Source organism: Micropterus dolomieu, linkage group LG22 (assembly GCF_021292245.1).
Source record: "Micropterus dolomieu isolate WLL.071019.BEF.003 ecotype Adirondacks linkage group LG22, ASM2129224v1, whole genome shotgun sequence".
Classification (NCBI taxonomy): Eukaryota; Metazoa; Chordata; class Actinopteri; order Centrarchiformes; family Centrarchidae; genus Micropterus; species Micropterus dolomieu.
Genome location: NC_060171.1, coordinates 8,078,606 through 8,103,180, shown reverse-complemented (window position 1 = coordinate 8,103,180; position 24,575 = coordinate 8,078,606). Strand labels below are relative to the sequence as shown.

The following is a 24,575-nucleotide window of genomic DNA, read 5'->3' as shown; positions in this document are numbered from 1 at the left end:
TGGTGTTAAGGAAATGAATGAAGGAATTAAAACAATTTTTGCAAACAACTCTGGAAAGATGGTGTTAAAACACAGCATCGCATACTTTCAACAAACTGGAATAAGCACAAGGATTTAAGGAAAATTTAACAAGGATACAGTAGGCAGGGATAATGCTCGGTCTGGTTGCAAGCATAGACTGTATATAAATATATATATATAGCAAGTCGCCATTTAGACGAAGAAGATCACAGAATGGGACGGAACCAATATTCACATCTCAGTTCTGGGTAGGACGTATTTTTTTGTAACACACGTGCCATGACTGTCAGACGTCTTCGCAGCAAGTTCTGGTAACGTTGAAATATTTGGTTCAACATTAGTCAGTCTGCTATTTGTTTTAAATTCTGACCTTTAGAGTGTGTTTATTGAAGTAACCTGAAGTAGGTTTAACGTTAGCTATCTTGGCATAGGGGCGACCTATCGTTAGCTAGCTATCCATTTTAGCTAAAAAACGTTAGCTGAAACACCCATTTGATTGATAACTTCAGCGATTATCAATCAATTATTAAGTCCATGAAGAATTTGTTAAATGTTCTGTCACTGTGGTATTGAAATGTAACGTAAGGTAAACAATTATCAGTAATTTACCTTACTGTTTAAATAGTTATGTTACCATTTCTGTAACGTTATATTGTTTTGTCTATGGGATTTATCGCCTGTTCTGTTTTACTTTTTTGTTAAAAAAAAAAACAAAACAAGCAAAAGCAGACAAACTACATAAAAGCACATGCAGTGGAATACAGCATAGATTAAAATAACCACAGACACATAAATAAGCACATACTGGATAACATAACTGTAAAACAAAGAATAAATATCACAAAGGACTACAAAATTAAAGCATTAACAGTTAACTACTAAGCACACATTCACACAGAACAATTATTTGCATAGTTCTCCACATTTTGGATGCCACTGCAGTCCTTGTCACTGATAACCTTACTGCTGGCCTGTGCAGGGCAGACAGCCATGTGCTGCACATTCTGTGGTTCTGTGTTTTTTATTTTTAACAAATTAAATGAAATTCTTAAAAGTGCGGATTAAAATCTCTGGATCGCTGCCTACATTTTCACCCCTCAGATGTTATGTGATGTCAGATAAGCGTCAGCGTGCCAGAGTCCAGGGCTCCTGGGCCAAACAACAGCCAAAGCACTCGGGACCAACAGGTAATTTAAGGGTCAACGTACTGTTGTATTAGTAGTATGTGACTTCCTCTGCCTGCTCCTCACTGAAATTATAGGCCTTGGATGCTGATGTGTAAACATTTTGTTTGTGTCTGACTGAAACACATAAACTTACACATTACTAACACATTTTTTTAGCTCTATTAACCTGCCTGATATGTTCCAGGTGCCGTCCCAAAGACACAACAACCCGAAGGAGTGGAGCCAGTCCCTGCTTCTTGGGGATTTGGGCCACAGAAAACACCTAAGATATTTGAGTTTCACCAGCCCACCAAGGTAAACCATAAACGTCACCTTTGAATTTTGGGGTAATTCAAGTGGCCGTTTACAGCCTGTTCTGCTCTGTGCTTTCTTCACTGCAGCCAATTAGAGATGTTCCACCAGAGATGGTGATGGAGTAAGTTACACATTTCTATCTTCACTGGATAGACTATTTCAAGGGTTTGTTTCATGTTTTGTCTATTTTAAATTTGCGTCTCTCTCTTATCTTATGTTTTGGCTCATTATTTGATTGTATACTATGCACAGGTTGGCTAACCTGCATTATTCTCTCTCTGGACAGACAGGCAGGGGATCATGAGATCAGCCATGGACCATCAGGAGTGTCCAGGTGAGTGCAGTGTTTTTCAGAGGGTATCCTCAGTCAGAGGGAACTGTAAATGGAAAAGGGTTAAATCAGTTAAAAAAAGAGGAGAATAAAACATCATCCCACTACTAACCTTAGATAATGTGTATCATTTAAACATCAATGGGCACTAAAGGGCCAGTATGCTTCTTCAGAACTGCTTGCTGCTTTCTTTGGAAACCTCAATGCATTTAGTGAAGATCTGTGATTGGGTTTGAAGTCCACTAGATGGCAGTCATCCCACAAGCAATAATGTATGTAGCTCTAACTCACTTACCTTACCCACAAGGACACATGGAAGTGAGCCATGCTTTTAATAGAGACTGAATATGTAGTAACATTGACATACTGGACAGCCAGAATATTTCAATGTACTTTCTAGGCCTTGAGCCTTGAGCTAATGCTTCCATCAAGACTAACATACCTAGAGCAACCAAAATTACAGACAGCCAAGAGCAAAGAAACTAAGGCTTGGAGTCAGGAACCTTATAGACAATATTCTGTGACCATGACTGTGGATTGATGAGAGAAGAGTGTTGGAAAGAAGTATGGAAAGAGAAATGGAAAAAAGATTGTTATTTCAGTTCCGATTTACATCTTTGGTGGCCACTTTCTGTGGCAAAGTGCCCCTGAGCAATGAACCAACATCTAATCTCAGGCACATTGCTATTTTTCTAGCCTTTGAGGTTCATCCCACTACTAACCTTAGATCTTGTGCATCATTTAAGCATATGGGGACTATAGGGCCTGTATTCTTCTTCAAAACTGCTTGCTTCGGAAACTGTGTCTGACCATTTGTGTAACCTTCTGAAACCAAGTGCGAAGTACCACGAATTTCCTCATGGAGTGACTGCCAGTCTTTTCACTACACTTCACTTGGGGTGGGGTGTCTTTCCATCTGTCCAGACTGCAGCTGCTGCCTGGGTTTCTTCCCCCAGAAGAGGCTGACTGGATGTTCAGTAAGCTGTTAGCAGAGCTTCCCTGGTCCCAAAAGACCAACTACAGACAGGGTGGGTACCAGAGGATTAAGAATAAATAGTATGGATTAGATCAAATGTGAGCCTGTGATGTAAACTGGGGGGTGAACAGGGTTGTCCTACTGCTGCTGGTTTGCTTGGTCTGTTCTAGTTTCATTACAGTGCAGTGTTGAACTTTTTAGTTTCCTCATGTTGGAGACATTTTTTATGGTACATTTAGAAATTAGAAAGTACAGTCCTCTAAATTTGTTATTAACAACAGAATAAATGTGCACCTGGATTTGTATAGTGATATGTAATTGTTTGGTACACATGCCAGATTTTTTTCATTCAAGTTAGTACAGAATATTTTACTGATCTTCCTGCAAGGCATGCTGCATTATTTGCTTATATATATATAATTTTTTTTTTTTTTTTTTTTTTAAAAGAAAAGAATAACTCACACATTGCACCCAGACAGAATTTATACAGAGAGCCTGTTGTTGAGCTGCAGCAAGACTTTGCCTCAGAATTGGCCTTTCTCTCAGCTGGCTCTTGTCATCTTAGATGATTTCTAAACACAGAACATTAATGGCAAATTGTGTAATCTCAATCCATCACTCCTCAGATGTTGTCAACAAAGTCCATGTGATGTTTGGGTTAAAGAGGAAGTTGTGGGAAAAGGATGTTAACCCTTCACCAGTCGTTTCTTCTATGTCCTCTGTCTTTTATCCCGTCTTGTTTTAAAACCCCTCTTGACTCAGTTTTTCCGACCATTGCTCAGGGCTCTAAATTGGATCCTGTGAATTGGTTAAGGTTTTGTTAATCTTTTCCCTCAGATAGCATATTTTTATGGGTAGAGTAAGGCTTTTGAAAGTTGATAAATGACCACACTTATTTATAAGTATTATTTCCAGCGTGCCTGAATAATTCAGCTCTATAAAAAGCGATGGCTGTTTGAACTGTTAGTTTTGTTTTCGCCATCTTCTTGTACCAGAGGGCTGGCCAAAATACACTAATGGCAGAGAATTGGTTCTTAGAAGAAATCTTGTTGTTCCCAGAGAAACACCAACAGAGGAACACAAACAGAGAAATTGGATTTAGATGTTTACCGTCCCTTACATTGTTAAAACTGGAAAAGAATACATTCAGAACAAAGCTGTGACAGCAAAAAAAAGGCAGCTATGAAAACAGACTGGGATCCATTCTCTTTTAAAGGTAAAATTGCTGTGACCCAATTACTGGTGCAATATAGAGATGGCTATGCAAGTTTTATTTTCTTTCATGAAAACTGCTCACAGCCGCTGCTCTCCATAAGGAAAAAGGTATAAATCCCAATTTTCACCACATTCATTTTCAGATATCATCAAGGCTGGATATTGAAACATCAATACTTTTTGAACCAAAATGTACAAGTAGCATAGAGTATGAAAAATAGGCTTTGAATGCTTGGTCAGACCTTTACTTATGACATTTCCTGATCTAATTATTAAAGGACAGGAAACTTTTCCTGATTATATTTGATTTAGGCAGCAGTGAGGCTGGTTGTGGTCAGAGGTGAAACAGGTTTGATAATTACAGCCTGAGAGGGCAGTGAAACAATGCTTTTTAGCCTATTTAATGTATTGATCCTCTTTGAACAGAAAGAGGTTTAAAACGTGTTTATATTCCCCAAAATATGGAATTGAAAAAGAAAAATATATATTGTTTTGTATTGCACCAATAATAAATATTTTACAGAGCTCGGCATACCTACAATAGTCAAATAAATATGGTTTAAACTTTGAGAACTACATGCAATTACAGTAGATCTGGTTATAGACAGAGGTTGCAAAATGTCCTGACCATGGTATCAATTGGTTCTTTTGAGGTAAAGGTGTATTTGTTTGTGTGTGTTTGTCCAGGTGAGGCGTACGAGGAGCCAAGACTGACTTGCTGGTATGGAGAGTTGCCCTATACATATGCTCGTTCCACCATGCCTGCTAACACACAGGTTAGACAAACTCTTTTTTGATTTTTCTCACTTGTGTTGTTGTTTCATTGTTTCATTTGCCTCTTAATTATCTGCTGATCTCTCTTTCTTTTTTCTTTATAGTGGCATCCACTGCTGTTAACCCTTCGCAAGGCAGTGGAGCAGGTGAGTGGATGCAGCTTTAACTCGCTGCTGTGTAACCTGTATCGGGACGGCCATGACAGCATTGGCTGGCACAGTGATGATGAGGCCTCTTTGGGTGACAAGCCCACCATCGCCTCCCTCAGTCTGGGCGACACCAGAATTTTCAGCCTCCGCAAGCAACCTCCACCGGTGAGATGATGAAAGAGAATGAAAATTGATTTAACTTGCTCAAAAATATGCCCTCTTATGTTAGAAGTAGGTATAGCATAACAAATATGTTGTTTACATACTTATTAAGTATGAACACTGAATGTCTTGGCGTACTTTTGTTTTACTGCTCTTATTCTTCATAGTTAAGAAAAAGTTGTTTCATTATTCCTCATATTGGCCTCAAATCCAGCTCATAGTATTCATTAAAAGTGATCTACAAAGTATTTGATTTGGCCTTCTAAAACCTACAGACACTTTATCTGACGTTTTGCTGTTTCTCATGAGTTGGTTAGGCACTAAGACTTGGCTCATAGTCAGGGAGGCTAGCCCCTGCTTCTACCACACATTACTTAAAAAAGGAGAACTGTTGTGCAAATAAACAACTGAGGGTAGTGGTGTGCAGCGAAGGCGAGGTAGTGAAAAACTGGAAACAAAGGGAAGGCTTAAGTCAGGTATTGTGTTTAGAGTATTTAGAGGCCTGTGTTTAACAGTTCTCTGTTTCAAGTGTTAAAGTATTCCCTTCTTAGGAGGCACGTTTCATCAGACATGATCAGTTGTATTAGCATTTCGTCGTGATTTGCAGGTAACAGAAAGTGCTTTAAATTTGGCTTTTTGTTCTCCTTTGTTCATAAATGTGTGTTTAGTCGTGTGACAGTACATTGTACCAATTGTGTGTGTGTGTTATTGGACAGTTATACATTGTGCTTTTCTGTTTCTGTGTTAGGAGGAGAATGGTGACTACACTTACGTAGAGCGGATTCGGGTTCCTCTGAATCACGGGACACTTCTGCTGATGACAGGAGCCACACAAGACGACTGGCAGGTAGGGTTCCGCTCCAACAATCAAATGCAAGGGCCCGAGCAGGCAAGGCAATATGGCTATTCTTAAAAGCATCAGCCACTGGACACAGGGACGGTTTAGAATCAGGTGGAAATTAAAGACTGCTCAAGTGTTGTAAGATACTTGTTTGTTTTTTAGTTGCTTTTTCTTTTTTCTTTTGGAAACATCTTTGTTGCTAAGTCCTTACTGTTTTCACACTAAACTTCCCAGAGGTTCCTGTCATCAAACGGCTTGAGCAGTACTGTATGTCTTGTTTCTTGTGTTTTATGTTACCACTACTACTAACTTCTTTGGACTTCTTCTGTGTGTACCAAACAAAATCACATGTGCATCACAGGGTTTGTGGAAGTAATAGCACCATTAAAATAAAGCACTTAGTGAAGGTCCTTGACTTTGGTGATAAACAAGTGCACAGAAACAACCTGAGCGTGAGGAGAAGGGCTGAAGCTAGAGCGCAGGAAATCTGTGCAAGCAACGATATATCTGAGTGCAAGCACACCGTTTGAGCAGAAGCAGAGCAAATTTAAGTGCAAGCAAGGGCTGTTTGAGTGCAAGGGCAAGGTTTTGAGGGAAATAATTACAACATCTTAACGTGAAATCAAAAAGTCCTGCTCTCAAATTGAAAGTTCACGCTCTTGAATAAAGATATTATTCAAGGAAGGTTAAAATCCAGTTGTCCTTGATTTTAACTTTTATTGGATGTTTTTTATTTGCCAAATCATGATATAATATAGGAGAAACAGGCAAATAATATAATTAAAAAAAACATTTATACTCTAGTAGTATTTATTTTGATGACTACTTTTACTTCTACTTAACAGTAATTGTACATGAGTACAGTTTTTGACTACTGTACCCACCTCTCGTGTGGGCGTATATATGTTTCTGACTAAACAAATGTGAGAGGATAGACCTGTGTTCAATTCACCTAGGTTCCTCCTCTGACCAACAGACAGTGAGGATGGATGGAGTGGCCCGGAGAGAACAGCAGAGCTTCAGCATAATGAGTCATTTGTTTTACAATCAGAGACAGCGCCCAGGTTTATATGAGTGCATGAAATTAGATGAACTCTACGTGTGTGTAATGGAGGGTGTGAGTGTGCAGCTTGTTTCTGGTGAAAACAATTGTTCACACTTGACAGTGAGAATATGTTATAGTTTGAATTTCATGATGATAAAATATTTTTAGCCTTTGGAAGAGTAGATAAAAGCTTAAGTCTGTGCAAGATAGGACATACTATTTATTTTGACCTTTTCTAAACTTTGAGGAGAAAAAAAGAAACAAGGATGCAAAACTGTTGTGCAGGAGAGGAACACTATGAGCACTAATGTAAAATTAAAACAAAAAAAATCAAGCAGAAAAACAACAATGTGAGTACATATACATGTTCCATTGTGTGGAAGCAAATGAGGGTGAGGGGATGGTGGTGAGAGGGGTACAGGACACCCACAGACACTTTGGTGTAGAAAGGTAAAAGCAGTGATATAGCAAAATGTAGATTACAGTTATTATTAATTTTAGCAAAACTCCTGTACCAATTTAAAAATTGCCATTGGGAGGAGTGGAAAAATTGTTATTTTCACATCCGGTGAAATATGAATGAATCTAAGAATGGAGCCCTTAAGTAATTAAATTCAGTAATTATTATTAAAAAATCTGATTACTAACACAGTCTAAAATTAAGTATTCTAAATGACAAATAATAATTGAAATATATACATAGAAATATATGAAAGGTAGAAAATATGAATGATATGAGTATGTGAGACTTTAATACAAATGTGAAAGACAAGGCTAAATAATTCTCACCTTAATATCAGTTATTGAATTTGGATTTGTTATTCTTATTCTTCTTGCCTACAAATATAGGAAGGTTTTTGGTGCACAATAAAATTTAATAACAATGTGACAAAAATTTGAAAAGTGTCAGACATTAAATGATGAAACCATAGTGTCACTGATATTAGGGCTGTGCAATTAATCAAATTTTAATCACGATTCCGATTTTGGCGATTATAAAAACAAGTTAATTTGGTGGAAAAAAAGATCATTGTGCTGCATGCTGTTTCGCAATGACACTCTTTTGTCTTGTGTTATAAATCCAGCGGCACCCTCTGCCCATCCCTAAAAGCCCAAACTCACTTTATTAGCCACACATGTACAATCTAATGCAGTCCTATGCAAATGTTTTGCCATTAAGTCTACTTTTATGATGCCTGAAATGCCATAGTAAATGATGGTGTTGTGCTGGACTGCAGGACATTGAGAAGTGTTTCTAATATTCTCATGTGTGCAAATGGGGACGACAAATAAATAGAAACACCTCTCCAGTACAGTCATCCTTCACTTTTGGTGGTGAGAAGGTTTCTTACTATTAGAGTGTGTGTGTGTGTGTGTGTGTGTGTGTGTGTGTGTTTACTGTCTGTCATATGGTGAGTCAAAAATATAGATATTTTTGGCAATACTGCTAGAAAGGTAGTGATAGTTTTGACTTTTTGTATTTTATACGTTGTTTTAGCAAGGCCTTGTGTTAAAACAATGTAGCTTGTCACATTAATAAGTAAGTGAAAATGAAACGGGGAGAGAGAGAGAGAGAGAAAGAAAGGGGACAGAGATAAAGGGAGGGAGAACTACAGAGACGGCGAAAGAGGTTTGAGCTTAAAAGAAAAAAAAAAGGAGAAGGTCACAGGTGTTTTATGGCGACACCTCCCTGAGAATCTCAACAAAGTTTCATCTCTCATTTAAAGATCACACCACCCATTAATTCTCTCTCTGTCTCTGCAGCCCTAGTCTGCCTAATAAAATCTCCTGGCTCAGTTAGAGATGTTTGGAAGTGAGTGCTAAATATTTAACTAAACCTGTCAGTCTTGCTAAAGTACTTCATTTGTTTGAAAAAGAATACAGGGTTATTTGTGCCTGTTCCAGACTCTTTCTTTTGACGCTGTTGTGAATAAGCAAACCTTTCACCTCCTTTTGAGATGTAGGTGAGGGAGGAGAGTGTGTGTGGGGGTTTGTGTGGAAAACAAGGCAATTACTCTCATGTGCAAAAGGTCTAGACATAAATAAGTTGAAGTCGATGGAGAAAGAACTTTGTGTCTGTGCTATTCCAGAAAACGTATAACATAATATTTGCAAAGGTGAATACATTTGACTTTTACCCCATATGTCAGATGGTAAGAAAATGGTGTTTGTCGTTGACTTGCGAATTAAGTGCAGAGGTCAGCTGCAAAAAGAAAAATATTCTTGTGTTTAGGAAACACAGAATTGATCTTCTTTTCTTGTGTTCTCATATTAGTTTTTTTTCTAATGCAAGCTGCATGCCTGTATGAGTCTGTGTTTTTTGTCAGTAACAACAGCTTACGTTTTATTTATTTATTTATTTTTTTAAACTTCACTTTTACTTTACTACTAAAATCTATATTGAAATCTCTGTTACATTTTTTTCTTAAATGGAAAAGTTGTGATACATGTTTTCATTACAGTGTGAAGACAATATCAGATCTCAAGCTTGAATAAGGACAGCCTGTACCTGTGTCACATAAAAAATCACTGCATAAATAAATTTAAAGGCTATAGAACCAACCAAAAACCAAGATCAGTCATTTTCACTGATATATTGCTGCACTTGTTAATGTCAGCTTCATGTGTTTGGTAAGAAAAGCTATTGGCCGGAAATGTCATTCTTCAGCCAGTCACAGGTTGGATCCCCAAAAGCATCTACTGTGTCATTAATATCCACTTTCCCATGAGAACTAGCTCTGAGCCCTTAATCCACTACCTCTTAACTTCATAGCAATCTCTCTGTATAAAAGATGTAACTATTTGATGTGTAAATGTAAAATACATCTTTTATCTGTCTCTCTGTGTCCACCAGCATCAGGTGGCTAAAGAGTACCATGACCGAGGCCCACGCATCAACTTGACCTTCAGAACTATCTACGCAGAGCCGGAGGGCCACAGGGCGGGGACCAAGCTGCGATTCACAACCAAGCAACCATGAACACCCCTCAGAGGCTGCTACTTAGGGCTGAGGAAACTGTGAGAGTGTAAACAAGACTTGATGATGAAAAGATTTTGCCTAAATGCTAGGCTCTGTGTCAGTGTCATCGTACTTCTCAGTGAGTTTGCAAGCAATTTGAGCTGTTTGAAAGTCTTCAGTCTTGCAAACACATCACTGAGTTACAGGCCACAGTATGAATAACAGCTTCCTCCCAGTGAAACAGGGAGATTTGCAGCTCTGTCTGAATTCACCTGTTGCATAAACAAACCATAATAACACAGCAGTCTTGACCAGTGGTGATTATCAGAGTTGTCAGATAAGCAAAGCAGGAGAATGGGTGATAATGAAGGCTTTAAGACGTGATAAAATGTTAGCTCTGCATTGTACTTTGACTTTATTTATTCAGCACAGACAGAGTTGTTGTTTATGTTACTTTCAGACCGTAATCTGATAAAATCTTTGTTTAGTGTTCCAAACTTGAATTTTGACCGAAATGACATGTGATGAAAGGTGTCTTTATGAAAGGCCGTGTCCCAAGTGCTCACTGCACAACAAGACACTGTTGATGTGACTTTTGGTGAAATGCCCTAAAATGTAAATGATTTCCTGCCTTGTTAATCTTGGGGAGCTTTTTGGAGAGAACATAGTTGCTTTAGTAACTAATTTTAGAATTAGTTAATTGTCCTATTGAACAACATTTCTCAGACCAGAATCTTTCATCTGATGCATAGTTTAAGTTTTTTGTCAACAAATGACATATACTGTGTATGAAATGAATACTTGAAGATGGAAACAGTACAGTACTATACAAGCAACAGCTAAGGTTTTTTTTGATTGATTGATCTGTGACACTAAAATTTGTTGTTGATCAGTTGTGAAGAATTTTTTTATATTTGAAGCAATAAAGATACCAATGAGTCCTGCATATTGTTCATTGATGTCAGTGACAGAGCTTGCTGCTGTTTCAATATGAAGTCTAGTTCTAACATTTTCATTAAAACTTTTCTTTGCCAAATGAATCAGTGGAGAACATTATTTCATTGTTTCTAGAACTGTCCCCTTTAGCATCCGGTACATTGCTGGATTTATCTATTTTCTGTTGAAATTTTAGCTAACTTCCATTTTTTTCCAATCTAACAGTGGGTGTTTCTAAATTTACAAAGGACTTCACACAATGCAAATTAAATTAAGAAGGCCATGCATATACTACAGAGACATCAAACAAAAACAAATTCACAGGGCTTAAGTTGCTAAAGCGACACATTAACGACTTAAGGTCCAGAAGAATCCCACAGAAATAAACATGATAAACTAAACGTACAGGAAGGAAGCACTAAACAGTTGGTACATGTTCTTGGCAAAATCACTAACACAATTTAAACCTAAAGTGTGTAGTTGCAAATTATGATATTGCAATTTCTGTATAATTAAGGTCTCAATTCCTCCCAGTTCCATGTTGATTTTGTGTAACACATGGGACAACAGTACTCGCATTATTGACATTCTGGCAGATTATCAGAGCAACTTTCTATGGGAAAACAACTTTCGGTTGTATTCCAACATGACATTGACATCTAAAATATCATGAATTGATGAAGGTCTTAAGGGGGATACATACTACTTTTACTACCCACATGATGGGATATTGTCTTTACTTTGTACACTAGAGAGGTACAGAGGTGTTTTTGATTTCTGTGGTTCTGAAATAAAACAAGTTTCCCCGATGTCTCTTTTATTGTGTCCTATGTTCCAAAAACACAGATTTTTGTCAGTTAAACACATTTAACCTTATTTGATGGAATGCAAAATATAGATTTTTGGCAGCACTGTTTGAGGGGTGGCGTTGAACATTTTAAATAGGGGAGGCAAACTAAACAAAATACCATGTTGTGATTGGAAGTGTCTTATGGAAATATACTGCATTCTGTGCATGTGCTGTGCAAAAATAGGGAACAATGAAATGTTCTCTTCAGGATCTCAGAGACAAGAAAGATTATGCAACCTTTGTTGCAATCATACCCATAAGATGTGATAAGGTTGTTTAATGGAAACAGTTCTTAATCATTGCATATTGTGTTTTTTTTTTTTTTATCATGTGCTACAGTGCAGTCAGAAAGTATGAGGACAGTTACGTTGTTTTTTTTTAAAATCACTTTGGTTCTATCCAGCACATTGGATTTAAATTGAGTGTAAGGTTAAATTGCTGACTCTTAGCTTTAAGGTTGTTTTATATCCTTCTGTCTATTATCCTTTTTGTGAATAGTCCCTACACACAAGGCGACCAAGGAGGAGTTTTTTATGTTATTAATTGGCCAAATCAGTCACCACCTTAATCCAACTGATTTTATTTGCTAAAGACCAAACTGAAGGCAAAAGAAATCCTAAAATGGATAAAAAGTGTGGATAGCTGCAATGCAGACCTAGCACAGCATCACCAGTAGGATAGAGCCATCATCACAAAAAATATGTCACTGTGCAAATGCTTCCTATCATGCCATCTACAGGGTTCATTTTTGTATAGTTTAGTCACAAAATAACAAAAGTGTTGACACTCATTCACATACACAAATTTAAACTCCACAGCACACGCATACAGACTCTCTTAAAAGCCAACCCATGATGTCAAAACAGTCATGGGATATTTGTACCACTGGCAGAAATTCAGTAAAGCTATTAAGCAGTGTGAGAAAGTACCCAGCTTTCAGTGACAAGTCCCAGTAGACATGACTGAAATACCCAGGATCAATATAGATAATAATAATTTCACATGTTTTGATTGATTGCATTGAGCAATTTTGTTGCGTAAACGGAGGATCACACATTCAGTCAAGTGTCCAGACACTGGACTCACTCCAAGAGTGATTCCTGTTGATATGTTATATCTTATTTATATTTAGACATTATGTAGCTGGCCATGTAACATCAGCTTGCTACTGCAAGTGCACTCATACCAATAGTTTATTAATAGTTGCATGTGGCGAATGGATTGCTCCAGTCTGAGGGTTCTTCATGGCAAAACGATCTTGAGCCTGACTCACCCGCTGGGAGATATTGAAGCTTCATGTTACAGATAAATATTACTATCCCTCAGAAGATAAGAGCTGGCTGGAACAAGCTGTCCTACAATTCCAATAAAGGTGGAGTACATGGGAGTTTTAACACCCAGCACTGTTGCAAAAAGCTTTCCAAGAGCCAGAAAGAAGTCAAATGGATTAAAGACTGAAGATCGTTCCATGATGATATAATCAGTTTGCCACACACAGAATAGTGTATCACTCCCCAAACAGTCAGCTGAACTGATGAAGCCTCTTGGATCACTACAGTTTAGTGCCCAGAATGAGTTTTATGTACCGTAGCTGCCCGATCATAAGATGGTGTTTTTCTGGAAATTACATTGGTGTTAGGGCGTCACAGGAGTCAGTCTAACCATTCTGCAAAACTGTGTTTTGCAGAATGGTTCAAACATGACAAAAGCTGTCTCTCTTTATAAAACTACACCATGCACTTGAATGACTCAAAGCGTCTTTTTTTACCGGCCAACATGGAAAGCTGTGACGGTGAATTCAGTCTCCACTTTCAATGATGGGCAACACAGTGGTTGAGAGCTGTATTGTTTTGATCTGCTATCTTAGCTTAGCGATGCTTCAGCAGATGCAGCAGAGACGATGGAGAGTGACAGAGTAGGTGATGTGAATGAGTGGTAGGGAGGACGTACATTTGCCCTAACACTGATTAATACTGTAAACCTGTAGCTAACAAATACTACTACTGTTCTTTTTTTTTTTGGTCTGCAGGGCAGTATCTATAGAAAAAGACAAATTATTACTGTTGCAATGAACACTGTGGACTGGGACCAGGATCAGTTGATAGTATAATAAAGTGACAGCACATACAGTATGATTTACAAATTTAGTGTTATAATACTCTATGAAGGTGTGCTGTTTAAACTTAACACCAGTTGAGACTGACAGGACACTGTAAACTTGCTGTAACCTTTGCTTAACTCAATTTTCCATGTATTTCCATCAGTACTGCAGTCACTGTAACCATGACAACTTCTTTGCCTACCCATCTGACTCTTGCCTTACTTTGGTCTGCTGATGTGCAGTCTTACATGCTAGCAATAATTTTAATTTTAATTATTTTCCCAAACTTCTTACTGGCAAATGCCTAACAACAAGAATCATAAACCTGAAAGCTCTTTTCTTTACTCCTCATACTCCTTCACTATTACTGAGCAAACAGCGTTGGTAACATGTGACAGAAAAATAGACTGCAGGATATATTTCAGTATATACAAGGGGATTTATGGACTCATACTGTGTAATAAGTTCAGCAGACACCCTTTGCGAGTACGTGTGTGTGTGTGTGTGTGTGTGTGTGTGAAGGGGGTGAGTTAATGAGGAATACCCACAGTGAGTGCAGAAGGTTGTGTAATAGGTCCTAGGCCTTTTGTTGGTGCAGTGCAGGTGAGAAATGCGTCGCATGCTGTGCCCAACTTTTACTGGCTCCTTGATGTTGGGCCTCCAGGGGCACAGACTGGGACATTTTGTACTGGAAGACAACATCACACTGTTGAACATGAAACAGGTCTGGGCTGAACATCTGATTTAGTTTTTGCCTTATGTTCAAAATATTTGGGCTAGTGTGTTTGTATATTGTAAATGTCATGTACCAAATATTGCACCTGCTTACTTATTACAGTTTAATACATTTAAGCCTTAATTCGGTATATCCTCAATGCACAGTAATTTTTCACAATTTTGCTATTGCACTGTACTGTTTATGGCAAAATGTTTAATGCTGCACTAATTAAAATGTTCAACAAAGCATGAAATATTATGTGTAATATATAAGGTGTCATTAAAATGAACCCACGGATAATTATCAACCTTGCAGTGTTGTTTTAACGTCTTCAGGCTCGGGTCTCATCAAGCAGGCAGCTGTTGTTAGTGAAAAATCTCAAATAAACATATAGAGCTGTACGCTGTAGCTTATTCATCTTATTTCCCACTGCACATTCAGAATTAGACATTGTCTTCCTAAATCTGCATCTCTTTCCCCAGCTCTTGTTATTGTTGACATTTTCCACTCTGCCTGGAAAGGAACTCAGAATGAGACATGATAGCTAACTTACAAGCTGCCCGGCATTCCTGTGTTAGCCACTGTTTGCCTGTTCCAGATCCCGACACCTGTTGTGCAGAGCAGGAGACATTTGGGTTTACGGGAGCAGCATCAGAACTGTGGTTGCTGCTAACCCCTTTTAGCCCTCTCTTTAGCCATTAGAGCCACTGTATGGATCACACACAATTAGGCCTCAGTCCAACAATGTTCCCCATTCATGGCGGTTACTGTGGCCACCTGATTTCCTGCCACCAGTCTCTGCAGTCTCACATTAGCAGACAGTGAGCCGTAAACTACTGGAACGTGTTTGATTACAGAGCTTTAGATTAGGTTGCATGGTGTTATGAAGTCCTGATCCACAATATATTTATAATTAATCCAGTGGAGAATATATATCCATGTATATTAAGTACAGAGGCAACAGTGTTACATAATGTTAGTATTAAGTAACAAACTGACTTGCATAATGAAACTTTCAGTGCAAGCCTATTTTTGATACGGCACAATGTTGAATATGCTGTAGATTAATCAGTGTCTGAACTTGTTAAACTGGTAAAAGATGTTGAAGCAAGTTATTTGTTTTTTTTTCAACTGGCACTTAAAAGCTCTATATGATCACTTTTTGATAGTATCAAAGTAAATTTTTTACCAGTGAATAAAACATTTAACTTGACTTGAGATTTTAGCCACACTAGCGTCGCTCTAGGGATGGCAATGTTTGTCCGTCTGCTGGTCCACCACTTCGGTCCAGACTGAAATATTTAAACAAATATTACTTTCCATGAAGTTTTTTACAACCATTCACGATTCCCGGATTGATGACGATCTCCTGAGTTTTCTTTGTTTTTTTATCTCAGTTTTTTTTTTATCTCAGTGCATGAGAAAAAGTAAAAACATACAGTACACAACTTCGCATATCATACAGTTAGACTGACTTTTGTGTATTTGTCAACTTTACAACTTTGGGGGAGAAACTCTTGTTAAGGCGTTCTGTCCTGCCTCCTAGTGACCTGTACTTTCTGCCAGAGGGGAGATGCTGAAAACATGGTGAGATGGGTAGAGAGGGTCATCATGATCTTGATTGCTTGTGATATGGTACAGTTTGTGTCTATGGAGTCCAGTGTGGGGAGTTTGCAGCCTAAAATCTTGTTCTGGTGATTATTATTATGGCTGTGTAAAATTATGACTAAATACGTAAACCAAGACGGTGAGCATACTAAATATTACCTGCTTAACATTAGCATGTTGACATTGTTATTGTGAGCATGGTGTATTGTGCATTTAGCTCAACTACAGCCTCACTGAGCTGCTTGTGTAGCTGTAGACAATGAAGTACAATGATAAAATCATTGTTGCCATTCAGCATGCATTTCTCGATCTCCAGTGATCTTTGATGTCAAAAATGCATCATGTTGGGAGTTGTGAATTTTGACTTGTTGTCCAGGATGCCTGTAACAGTGGACAGTGATGGGAAACTACTGCATTAAAAGAGCAGAAACTACATATATCAAAGGTCACCACACAATTACTGAATTTGCTACACATTGTCATAGTTTGTCTTAGTTTGTTTTGCTGGAAAGATGGGTGATGCTACAAATCACTGTTCAGTAGGAGAAACAACTGGCAGTTACAGGAAAATGTTCATAACTATGCTGTGAGTGCCAGTCTTGACCTCACCATCATGTGTGTTTGTATTGTGGGAAAGCTGCAGGTGTGTTGTACTGTAATGTACATATTATCAACAACATTAGCAGAGTGTCCATTTAGGCTGGAGACTCTGTCACTAATGCTGTTTATTGGGAAACCTAAACTGATCTGCCTCTTCCATTTATTGAAGTGATTTAGTGAGATATTTTACTTATACATATCTTCAAATTTACACACCCAGCTGTATACTGTATGAATAAAGTTTGGTCTGTGTGTGTGTGTGTGTGTGTGTGTGTGTGTGTGTGTGTGTGTGTGTGTGTGTGTGTGTTTAATATAGTCGTAAGTGCAGGCTGAAGTCATGCCGTGATTTGCTGGGAAGCTGGGAACGAGCTGACCGATTCACTTTACCCTCCCAGCACCACTCCGCTTCCCTCCCCCGGGCTTCATGACTTCAGTTCACTCTTCTTTACTGTGCCTCCTCTCCCCGTTCCTCTCCTTCCCCTTCCTTCACCTATTAGCCTCTTCAACTTCACCTCTCCATACCTTTGTTCTATGTCTTTTGGAAATATGCATGTTTTAATGGACTGTCAGACAAAATAATATTTGTTTGTATTTACATTATAGCTTTTGTCTACCATGTAAAGACGATGAGCTAAATCAACTATAATTGGAAAATATATATCTTCTGATTGTCTTTTTATCAATATAGTGTCATGAGTTGTAGTTTTTCCCTGTGAGTTTGAGTTTTTGCCATTTATTTCTGGTGTCCTTCTGTTTACCTGTTCTTCTCATTTCCTTGTCTTGTCTGGTGTTCTAGCTCGTAGTCCTGTGTTGATTTGATATTGCTTTGGTTTGGTAGTCTAGTTGTTATATTGTTTCTTAATCACTGCCTTAACTCTTGTTCCTGCGTTTTAGTTCTTTGTCCTTGTTCCCAGTCCTGTACCTTAGTTCATGTTAAGTGTTCACGCTGGTCTGTTTTGTGTTCCGTCTGTTCCCCCGGTTGTCACTCTGCCTGCATGTCAGTCTCTCTTTTTCCCTCTGCTCGCTGTCTCTCTCTCTGCCTGCCTCGTTAGTCTCATGTCCTTCACCTGTGTTGCTCCCGCCCTGCTCGTTAGTCCCTGTGTGTGTATATATATGCCTGGTGTTTCTATCTTGTCTTTGTCAGGTCATTGTATGCTGTCTCCCGGAGTTGCTGTGAGGTCTCCCGTGTCTCCCGGTCGCGTTACACTGCTCCCTTTGGATCTCTGTTTGGACTACCTTAGTTTTTGGACTCTGTATTCAGCCACTCACCTGTAAGTGTGCTCGCTTTTGGTTCGCTCATTAAAACCCCTTTGTACTGTACCTCTTCCTGCCTTGCGTCCTGCGTTTGGGTCCTCCAACCTGCCTCACCCACACCAAACCGTGACATATAGTGCACAAATATTTGTGTGTGCATGCATTTCCATATGTGATTAGTGTGACAACATTGGGATGACAAGTGGGGGCAGTACAGGGGGGCTGGATGGAGGTAGATGATGTATGGAAACAAAACTAACCAGCTTTACAACAATCTTCAACAGTAAAAGCCATTTCCTCCTTTTGGTTAAAGGCAGCAGCATTCCACGTGTCAATCATTCATATTTTCATTTTAATGCCTTATTCTACTTTTGGGCTAACGGAAAACATGACCTCAGCTGGTCTCAATGCATCTCTCCCACTGTTTTCGATATCCGCCCCCTGCCCTGAGAAGTCACGTCTTTCCTGTGTGAGTTTTAGCAGCTGTCACTGATCTCATGTTAACAGACACATCATTAGTGGCATCTTGAGGACATAAGTGATTGTAACGCACCACCAATGTGGTAACACTTCTCAAATAGATTCAGGGGGAATACATTTTAATTGCGCTATGACTACTATAAATGGGGTGAGCATTACAAGAGACAATCTGGACCCAGAGGGTCACAAAAACAGCACTGTCTCTTCAACAGATCAGGTCTTATGAAGACATGTACACTCATATTCATCCTTTAAGATGTGTTTTTCTTACGAACAGTTATATTGGTATTGCAGAGACATGGACAGGAACTCTAACCCGACTTCCCACCTCCAAACAAGGCAAATATATTTTGTTGGAATACATGGCAAAGATGGATTAACCGCTACCAGGAATCAAACCCTTTGTCATTGTGGTGGTAGATGGAAATTTTACCTCTTCACCACCTGTGTGCCTCTGACAATGCTGTTTTGACCTGAATCCTGATCTTATGTTATTACCCTCTGTCTTTTTATTGTTATGAAGTAAGATGGATTGTGCAACCTCAAACTGCAACTAATACAGTGCCAGCCAAAAAGCTTTAAGTCTTCAGGTCTTGCATTGACATACATATGTGTAGTAAATAAGATCTGACACATCTAGATTCTTCATGAGTTAAAATTTATGAAGAAAAAGTGACTATTATCTGCGAGACTAAAAACGTCATGCATCTCTGGATGGACATGACCGTGCAGCATAAACAGACACAGTGTTCCTGGATGGGAATACTTCCCAGTCTCCAAGTCTCAGTCTATAAATAACCTTGTTGTGCCGATGGTGTCTTACTGACTCAGTCTCAAGAGAGGGAGGGTAGGGGAACAAGGCCGACCCCTTGAGAATGATGTGTTTATTGATTTACACTAGCATTGCTTCCGCTGCTGTCTCATGTATTTTCAAACATAACAAAAGCTGTCTCTTTATAAAACTACACCATCGAGTGTCATCAGTATAATGTTAACTGCACTGAACATTGCTGCATAAATGTAAACTACTGTAACTATGACTACTGTACTGAAATGTGTGAGTAAGTTTGGTTTTTAGTAAGTTAATGCTAACCAAGTTAGCCGGCTAACGGTAATTAGCCGTTGACAGGCACATTATACTGCTTATACTATAGTGTTAATTTAATAACGTTACCGGTGCCACAATACTTAATTAATGTAAAGCAACTCAACTAATGGCGCTGCAACAAATAAAACCTTATTAAGCATAAAATATTGTGTTTTTGTCAATATATTTTACAATACAAAAAAGCATTAGATATAACTTATAATATAACTTAATGCAATAACAGTGAATCAGCCTCAAAAAAACATTCAGTCAAATCAACAAAAAAAACTTAAACTATTAGAAACTGCACTGCTGTAACTTATAAAGTTACAAGATCAGGATTGCCCAATACAGTTGGTGAGCACATATTTTGGTTTTGGTCTCTGTACAGGTACAATGGTATCAAATCTGTCAACCTTACTGTGACAGCTGCGCAAAGACACTGCACCAAGTTGTTGTCCACCAAGAAATTCTTCTAGTACATAACTTCTCCTAATTACTTGTCTTATAGTATTTTAAATGTGCACACTCATAGTACTTTATGAGGTAGAGAAGACATACAGTACCTGAGCTGTTATGTGACTTCCCAACTTTGCTCCCACTCCTCTCTGCAGTCCCCTGACATTTGGGTTGCTATCGTAACAGTGGCGTCCCACCTCAGCGGGCACGCGGTGATTTGCAGGTGCGGGAATGTGGCCTGTGGCGTTTACATCACCTTTTGAGCACGTGGACCTGGATAATGGATTTTCTTCACCTCTCTCGTTCTTTTTCTTGTTTACTTTGAGTGGAAGAAGAAGCTGAAAGAAATTTTTTTTGGACGTGCTTACTTTTTATGTCAATATATACATACTATATATGAATTAGTGTAAATGTGTTGCATATATTCTTTTTTAAATATTCAAGCATTCAATTTTTAACAAAATAAACCAAAACAATAAACAGACAAAGCTTCAGACCTTCCCCAGTGTAATCCGCCTGCCCAAAGATAACCAAAAACTCTAAAAACACACCACTCACATTCACACAATGAGTTTTAAACTCAAAGAAAAGACACTGCAAATAGATCTACATTATTTAGACAGGGGTGATTCCATTTCTACCACCAACATCAGCAACATGTTAATGTAATTCTGATACAGCTGCCAAGGCAGTATAGTAATACATATTATATGAGTATCATTTATTACATTTATATTTTCAAGGGGTACACATCTGTTCATTTTTAAGAATGATCGAGAAACAGGAAGAGGGGTATCAGACTTTCACATCATTCCTATAAACTCCACATATCCACACAAAGCCATTTTCAAAATTCCCAAATAAAGTTCTGCCTCCAGTGGGAGATATTTTCCCTGTAATTTTTGAGTGTTTCACAGATATGTCAGAAATGCAATGACGAAAAGAGCGTGTAGCTGTTGAAGAAGGCTGTTGTTTATCTGTCTGCACATGGCATTGATAGTAGCTGACACTGTCTTTAAACAAGTCTGACTACAGTTCTCCATGATTTGTGCTGGCCCATATTTGCTCAAGATAATGTTAATTATTGCTTGTTTTTATTGTCTAGAACTAAACATGTGCACCTAATGGAGTTCAACTTTTAAACCCTATTAATTTAAACCATATTGTAAGGCTAAAACATGAAATTGTGTGTATGAGAATCCATTAGTCGGCGTGAGAAGAGCAGTGTGTTGTAGTCTCTGACTGTGTATGCATTTGTGTGCTCTAATTAGTGTGTGTTTTAAAAGGGTACTCAGCTAAAACAATTTAACTTGTATCAGTGACAAAGTGGCACAGTTTTTGTGGTTCTCATTAGCATACATTTTTCATTGAGCTTCCTATGCTAGCTAAGTTAAACGTATTTGGTTTAGGTCTTGGCAGGTTGCACAGTTGGTTTATCAGAGCAGTGAGACTGAACCAAACAGTAAATGTGCAGTAAAAACAAAACAATAAGCAAAACAAGGCAAAAGATACATTGACAAGCTGCAGAGCTGGGCAATAATTCTCTAATAAGTTCATCACTGCCCAGCACTGCAACTTGTCAGTGTATTTTTTGCCTGTGTATTATTTGTTATAATAACAAATTTATTATAATAACAAATAATAAACAAAAACAAAGAAATGTACCAAGTTCCCCAGTTAAGCCATATATATATTACACTTTGACTGTCAATTTCAAACCATCTTTAATAGGTGTGTGTGTTTAGGGTGAGATGAGGGTGGTGAAAATAATCAGAGTATTGGAGGGGATTATTTCTCAGCTGCCTCTGCCCATGCTCCCTGCTGGAAGTATTGTCCTCGAAATGCCATCAGCTGTTGGATACAGGATACAGGATGGGGTTGAGCAATACAGCACCAAGGACGGTCAGTGTGTTTGTTTTGGGTTTTTTTGTTTTGGTTTTTTTTGTTGTTGTTGTTTTTTTAAAAGTGGATAAGTCATAGCTGTAGTATGGTATTATCATGGTTTTAGTTAGCACTAAGAGCTGTATATGTGAAACCTAGTAAATACCTACCTTTTATGGGCTAGAAACAAAGAATCCAAGATAAACTAAGAAATTATTCTTCTTTTGAGTACATTAGTTTATTCAGATGATGTTTCTTTCAATTCCCACCACATCGCACCCTCCAACCTCGCATTTGGACATAGGAAGGATGGCAGGTAGTAGTGATGCACTGATCAACTCCAACAAGTGTAAAGTGCCAAATAACGTGATTTCCATCCAATAAGAATTTTAGACTATGAATGAACACTAGAGTTTTGTAGCATTTTTACCTTAGAATTCTTTTTTACTTTTTTCAAAGCCGCCATGTGTAGGATTTATCTTAGCTTTATTTTGATAGGACAACTGAAGAGAAAGAAAGGAAATGTAGGAGAGAGAGAGGGGATGGAATGCGGAGCCACGGGCTGGAATCGAACCCTGGCCGCTGCCGCAAGGAGCCTATCCTTGTAGCCTATCCGGTGCCCGGATTTAACATTTCTGACTTTGGCGGCACATAAGGTAGCATCAAAAAAGAAACTGTGACAGGCAGCAACACACATCAGGATTTTAACCAGGATTTCCTAAATTTTGTGCAAACACAAAGCTACGTCAACAGAATAATTTGAAAAATTCTCAATAATTGAATAATAACTGACACATAACTGCTTTACTTTTCAAAACAAGTAAAAAAAAGTGAACAATTGGCTAATGTTCCAATGTGCACTGTGATATTTTTAGGACGGTTGTTTTACTTTCACCTCCATTTTAAATGAAACTTTTTAAACATGACTGACAGATGCAGTGCAAATGTTTTTCTGGGCATTGTTTTTGCCAAATGCTGTCCTTGTGTACAACACATGCAGCTTTGGCAGGGTCTTTTTTAAGGAAAACAAGGCATCCCCAAGGACACACAAAGCTCTTGGCCTACTAAGTTCCTGCTCAATGAACTTCTCATTCCCTGAAAATGTATCACAAAACACATACGCTTAATGAGATAGGTGATATGAAATTAAAAATCAAGCATGCACATGCATGAACACCCCCATGCCAGCCACGCACACACACACACACACACGTATACGGTTAAAAAGGAGTCAAAAATATCATAGGATGTCACTTGACTGGCAGCTGCTGGCTTGATCATCGGTGACCTTAGATCTGCTCAAAATAGAGCAAGGGGATATTTACAAGTTCACATCCATAGCTTAAAACCCTGCTGAATGGTTGTGTGCGTGCTTGTGTGTGAGACAAGAAACAGGACCTCATCTCTGTCCAACCCTCCTGAGGTGTTGTCCAAGGAATGCATGACGAAACGGTTATGCCATAACGTCACTTCTGAAAACTCAGGAAAGCCCATGAGGTGAAGCCTTGAAATGCAAGAAAGTTGTCACACAGTGATTTACATGCTACTGTTCGTGATACTACAACTTAAGAATAGTAGCTATGGATGACAGTCCATGAGTTTCTGGTGTTTTTGTACATATTGCCTTACCCACTGTGAAGTTGACTGCAACAATGGATTATGATACGATTTGTTGGTGTGTGTCACTGACTTATCTACCACCATGCTTTCATGGAATGTGTATTGTATGTGCATTTGAAAAGTCCATTTAATAAAGCTGCATATAGTATGCATAATGAGATAAACACAATACTTTTTGCCCTGATATACAGATGATTACATCCACCTCAGTTGTAACTTTTAAGTAATACTGTAAACGCATTCACCAACTTCTAATAAAACACTGTCCATTTTCTACATTGAATTTGTTGACTGAGCTGGACATTTGCTTTGGCAATGTTCACACTATAGGTCTGTTGTGGGACATGACATTTCTCAGTTCCCAATATTAACTTACAAACACTAAAATCAAGTCACCAGGCATTCGGAACATAAACAGCATTAAATGAAAAAAAAATGCAAGAGGCTGCATTGGTCGGGGCCTGTAACAACATTTTTTTTATCCCCAACCATATCACTGAACTATGGCTCATACACTGTAAGTAACAAAAGTTATTTTGTCAGACTTGTTTGACAGTGAACTATCCTATCACTCTGTCCTCAGTCTTTGATGTTGCCCGTGACATTACTGTATGTGGCGTCAATAGTTGTTACCTCTGTCCAGAGACTGTTTTAAAGAATCTTTGGAGGATGCTTGGTAATCTAGTCCAGATCTGACCAGTCCAAAGTGTAGTGGTTTTTGATCTGATGTGATGTAGATGTATAAAAAGCAGTGAAATCTAATGAAAGACACCACATGTGTTTTGTTGTAACAATTGTCTCATGAGTTGCATATTTTGATGGCAGCAGTAAAAATTTCTGCCTCCAGCGTTCACATTGAAAACACAAGTGTGTCACAATGGTTCAGGAAGTGTTTTTATATCAAAATCCAGATTAGAATTGAGAAAATGTGACTGCACAGATCTATAAAAATTCCCAACTGTGTCACATGTGAAAGAAGAAATCAACTTTGGGATGCTGTCAGCTGCAGTGTGAATGTAACCGACCC

At 38.4% G+C, this 24,575-nt stretch overlaps 2 protein-coding genes across 8 annotated transcripts in view; one reads left to right on the top strand and one right to left on the bottom strand.

The window, feature by feature from the left end:
- LOC123961955 (inositol hexakisphosphate and diphosphoinositol-pentakisphosphate kinase 2-like) overlaps nt 1-24,575 on the bottom strand; it is a 318,451-nt gene that overhangs the window by 115,516 nt on the left and 178,360 nt on the right. The gene's annotated exons all lie outside the window — the stretch shown is intronic.
- alkbh3 (alkB homolog 3, alpha-ketoglutarate dependent dioxygenase) lies at nt 241-10,994 on the top strand. The gene is made up of 10 exons (XM_046037831.1): nt 241-332; nt 1,123-1,208; nt 1,393-1,502; nt 1,589-1,623; nt 1,789-1,836; nt 2,758-2,861; nt 4,712-4,800; nt 4,903-5,112; nt 5,858-5,956; nt 9,850-10,994. The coding sequence occupies exons 2-10, from the start codon at nt 1,133-1,135 to the stop codon at nt 9,973-9,975; spliced, it is 897 nt and encodes a 298-aa protein (XP_045893787.1). The 5' UTR covers nt 241-332; nt 1,123-1,132; the 3' UTR covers nt 9,976-10,994.